Source organism: Alexandromys fortis, unplaced genomic scaffold, assembly GCF_014885135.2.
Source record: "Alexandromys fortis isolate MF-2015 unplaced genomic scaffold, M_Fortis_MF-2015_v1.1 scaffold_789, whole genome shotgun sequence".
Classification (NCBI taxonomy): Eukaryota; Metazoa; Chordata; class Mammalia; order Rodentia; family Cricetidae; genus Alexandromys; species Alexandromys fortis.
In genome coordinates this window covers 1-1,398 of record NW_026068656.1, presented here as the reverse complement: position 1 = coordinate 1,398, position 1,398 = coordinate 1, and the positions used below count along the sequence as shown (strand labels likewise).

The 1,398-nt window shown below is 38.2% G+C and overlaps 1 gene segment (V, D, J or C); it reads right to left on the bottom strand.

Moving 5' to 3' along the window:
- The window catches only part of LOC126495997 (immunoglobulin kappa variable 4-1-like), a gene marked incomplete at its 5' end in the record, with an annotated part of 12,452 nt that extends 11,059 nt beyond the window's left edge, over positions 1-1,393 (bottom strand). Inside the window, 2 exon segments of the V gene segment in view lie at positions 754-1,143; positions 1,357-1,393. Coding sequence covers positions 754-1,143; positions 1,357-1,393 — 427 coding nt within the window.
- Between the last annotated feature and the right edge of the window lie 5 nt (positions 1,394-1,398).

Here is a 1,398-nt window from a genome sequence, read left to right as displayed (position 1 = left end):
AGGAACTTCTGAGTAAATTTGGATCATAAGAAACCTGGGGGAGGGTTTAAAGGTAGGGGATAGGCAGACAGGGGAGCAGAGAAAAATGTAGAGATCAATAAACATCAATTAAAAAGATTTTAACGAGCAGCATAGTGGTTCACATTCCAAAGACACTTGACACCAATCGTGATGTCCAACCTGTTTTATCCCCAGAACTCGAATGAAAAAAAAATGACAAATAAATCCAAGTTGTTCTCTAAACTTCACAACTAAGCCATGTCATGTCCACCTAGAAATATGCACACACTTGAACACAACACACAAATGCACACTCACATTGACACAAAAAATTAATCAACTAAAATGTAGTAAAAAAAGGAAAAGAAAAGAAAAACAGAAGAAATAGATACAAGTAAGGAAGTAAGAAACTACTCTAGAATCTGGATAAGAAGGAAACATACTTTCCCCACAGCGTGCAAAAAAAAAAAAAAAAAAATACAGTTTGTCGTCACCACTTCAGCCCAAAAAGTCTTATGATGGAAATCAGAACTTCTGAACTATAGAAAGATAAATCCTTCATATTTAAGTAACAGAGTTTGTGGTATTTATTACAGAAGGAAAAGAAAGACAAGACTGAGTTCTCTGCATTTTCACGTAAGGATTTTCATACCAAAAGAAGAAGAGAACTGAATCTATTATATCTTGCTCTGCTCTGACAACATTTTGATCGTAGTTTCAAGCTCACTGTCTCCCAGGCAGAAAGGAGTTTACAGGTGCAGGGCAGCCTGTGATGCAGGCAGCTGTTGAGATTCTCAGAAGTTTTTGTTGGAGGCTGAAGCACTGTGGGAGGATACTCATTATTTTGCATACAGTAATAATCTGCCAGATCTTCAGCCTGGACACTACTGATGGTGAGAGTGAAATCTGTCTCAGATCCACTGCCTATGAAGCGATCAGGGACCCCTGTGTGCCGAGTGGATGCATAGTAGATTAGCAGTTTAGGAGCCTGCTCTGGTTTCTGCTGGTACCAGCTCAAGTAGTTTTTGTTGTAGTTACTGCCGAAAAGACTCTGACTGGACTTGCAGCTGATGGTGACCTTCTCTCCTAATGATACAGCCATGGAGGATGGAGACTGCCTCATCACAATACCTGCACAGGCACCTTTAATAAGGAATACAAAATGAAGATACATAATATGCAAACACAGAATATAGTAACAGCTGAAGTTTATCTTTTAATAAACTTACAGTGTCACCTTGTCAGTGTATATCTTACAAAATACTGTAAGAAATATTATAGACTAGCACACTCTATGAATTTATTATATACAAAGAATTGACTCTAAAAAGATTATACTACTTTTAAATTTCTCACCAGACACCCAGAGCAGCAGGGACATGAGAACCTGTGTCTGTG